This window comes from Peromyscus californicus, unplaced genomic scaffold (assembly GCF_007827085.1).
Source record: "Peromyscus californicus insignis strain IS unplaced genomic scaffold, ASM782708v3 Scaffold_14__1_contigs__length_90479793_seg_2, whole genome shotgun sequence".
Lineage (NCBI taxonomy): Eukaryota > Metazoa > Chordata > Mammalia > Rodentia > Cricetidae > Peromyscus > Peromyscus californicus.
This window is the reverse complement of record NW_026294436.1, coordinates 59,070,504-59,072,069: the sequence shown is the minus strand read 5'-3', so window position 1 is coordinate 59,072,069 and position 1,566 is coordinate 59,070,504. Positions and strand designations below refer to the sequence as shown.

At 39.5% G+C, this 1,566-nt stretch overlaps 1 protein-coding gene across 1 annotated transcript; it reads right to left on the bottom strand.

The window, feature by feature from the left end:
* Positions 1–948, bottom strand: LOC128109487 (olfactory receptor 6K3-like). The gene has a single exon (XM_052736655.1). The coding sequence runs from the start codon at positions 946–948 to the stop codon at positions 1–3; it is 948 nt and encodes a 315-aa protein (XP_052592615.1).
* Positions 949–1,566: the final 618 nt, after the last annotated feature.

Here is a 1,566-nt window from a genome sequence, read left to right as displayed (position 1 = left end):
TTAGCTCCCAGAGACACTGAACATCTTTTGAGAACAGAACATTTTCTTAATGGCATCTTTCATATCTTTGTTCCTCAGGCTATAGATTATAGGATTGAAAAATGGGGCAAGGACAGCAAACATTAGTGCGATGATCTTCTCCAGCAGTGGTTGGAAAGTGGCAGAGAAGCGTAGGTACATGAGAGCCACACTGCCAAAAAACAGCAAGAAAATGGTGATGTGGGCTGTGCACGTGGAGAATGCCTTCTGACGGCTCTCACCAGGTGGAATCCTCAGGATCACAGTGATGATTCTTAAATAGGAAAGGGTGATGACAGAGACACAGGTCAGGATGGAGATAGCATGGATGACATCTTCAACCAGTATCATAGATGTGTCTGTACACGCCAAGAGAAGTACAGGTTCTAAGTCACAGAAGAGTTGGTGGATATGATTGGGGCCACAGAAGGGCAGAGTAGATATCCACACAATCTCTGGTAGGAGCATGAGGAAGCCAAGGATGAAGGAGCCTGTGGAAAGCTGTGTGCACAGCTTTGGAGTCATAATGATTGCATAGCGGAGTGGGTTACAAATGGCAACGTACCTGTCGATGGCCATTATTGTGAGGACCAAGCTTTCTGTGACTCCAAAGGAATGGAAAAAATACATCTGCAGCAGGCAGCCAAGGAAGGAGATTGTTTTCTCTTTGCTGACTAGGTTGTAGAGCATTTTGGGAATGGTCACTGTGGTGTAGCAAATCTCCAGGAAGGAAAATATGCCAATGAAACTGTTCATGGGATTGTGCAGACGGACATCCAGCTGCACAGCCAAGAAGATCAAGGCATTTCCAACAACAATGAACATGTAAACACAGAGCAGAAGGATGAAGAACAAAAGGCCACCCTTCTCAAACTGCGGGAAATCAGAAAAATAAAATTCTGTCACCTTTGTCTGATTCTCCTTATCCATATTTTCAGCAGATTTTTTGGCTGGCTGAAGGAATAAGTACAATCAGAGCACAAAGCAAAAGGATGAATAGACAAGTCTAAACAGTCTAAATATTCAGTCAACTAAATAAAATATATGATAAAGTGACATTGTTAGATTTATAAAATTTTTAGTAGTATATCTAGCTGTCAACTATTTTTTTTAAAGAAACAACTGCTTATTTAGAAATATAAGTCTGTATACACTATTGGCTGACAATTTGGCATTTTTTATTAAAGGGTAACAGTTTAGAAACTGCCTTTCATGACATAATCTAAAGGAAATTATTTTACATAAAGATGACTTACAGAGACAATCAGTATGATATTTTTATCTCTAGTTATGACAATCAAAACTGCTGTGTCTGCAGAGAAGCGAACATAAACATGTGTTGTCAAGAAGCAGCCATATATGGAAAATAATTTTTGATGTAAAAATCAGTTGATCAAGATGTATAAAACAGCTCCTCACATGTACATCATTGGGCCCATGCTACTTTCTGAGATGGAGATTCATCACCTAATTTCAACAGAAAGTTACCTTTTCTTCTTGGGAGTTTTGTGACACATCGTCTTTGACAGAAAATTCCATTCATTCTGC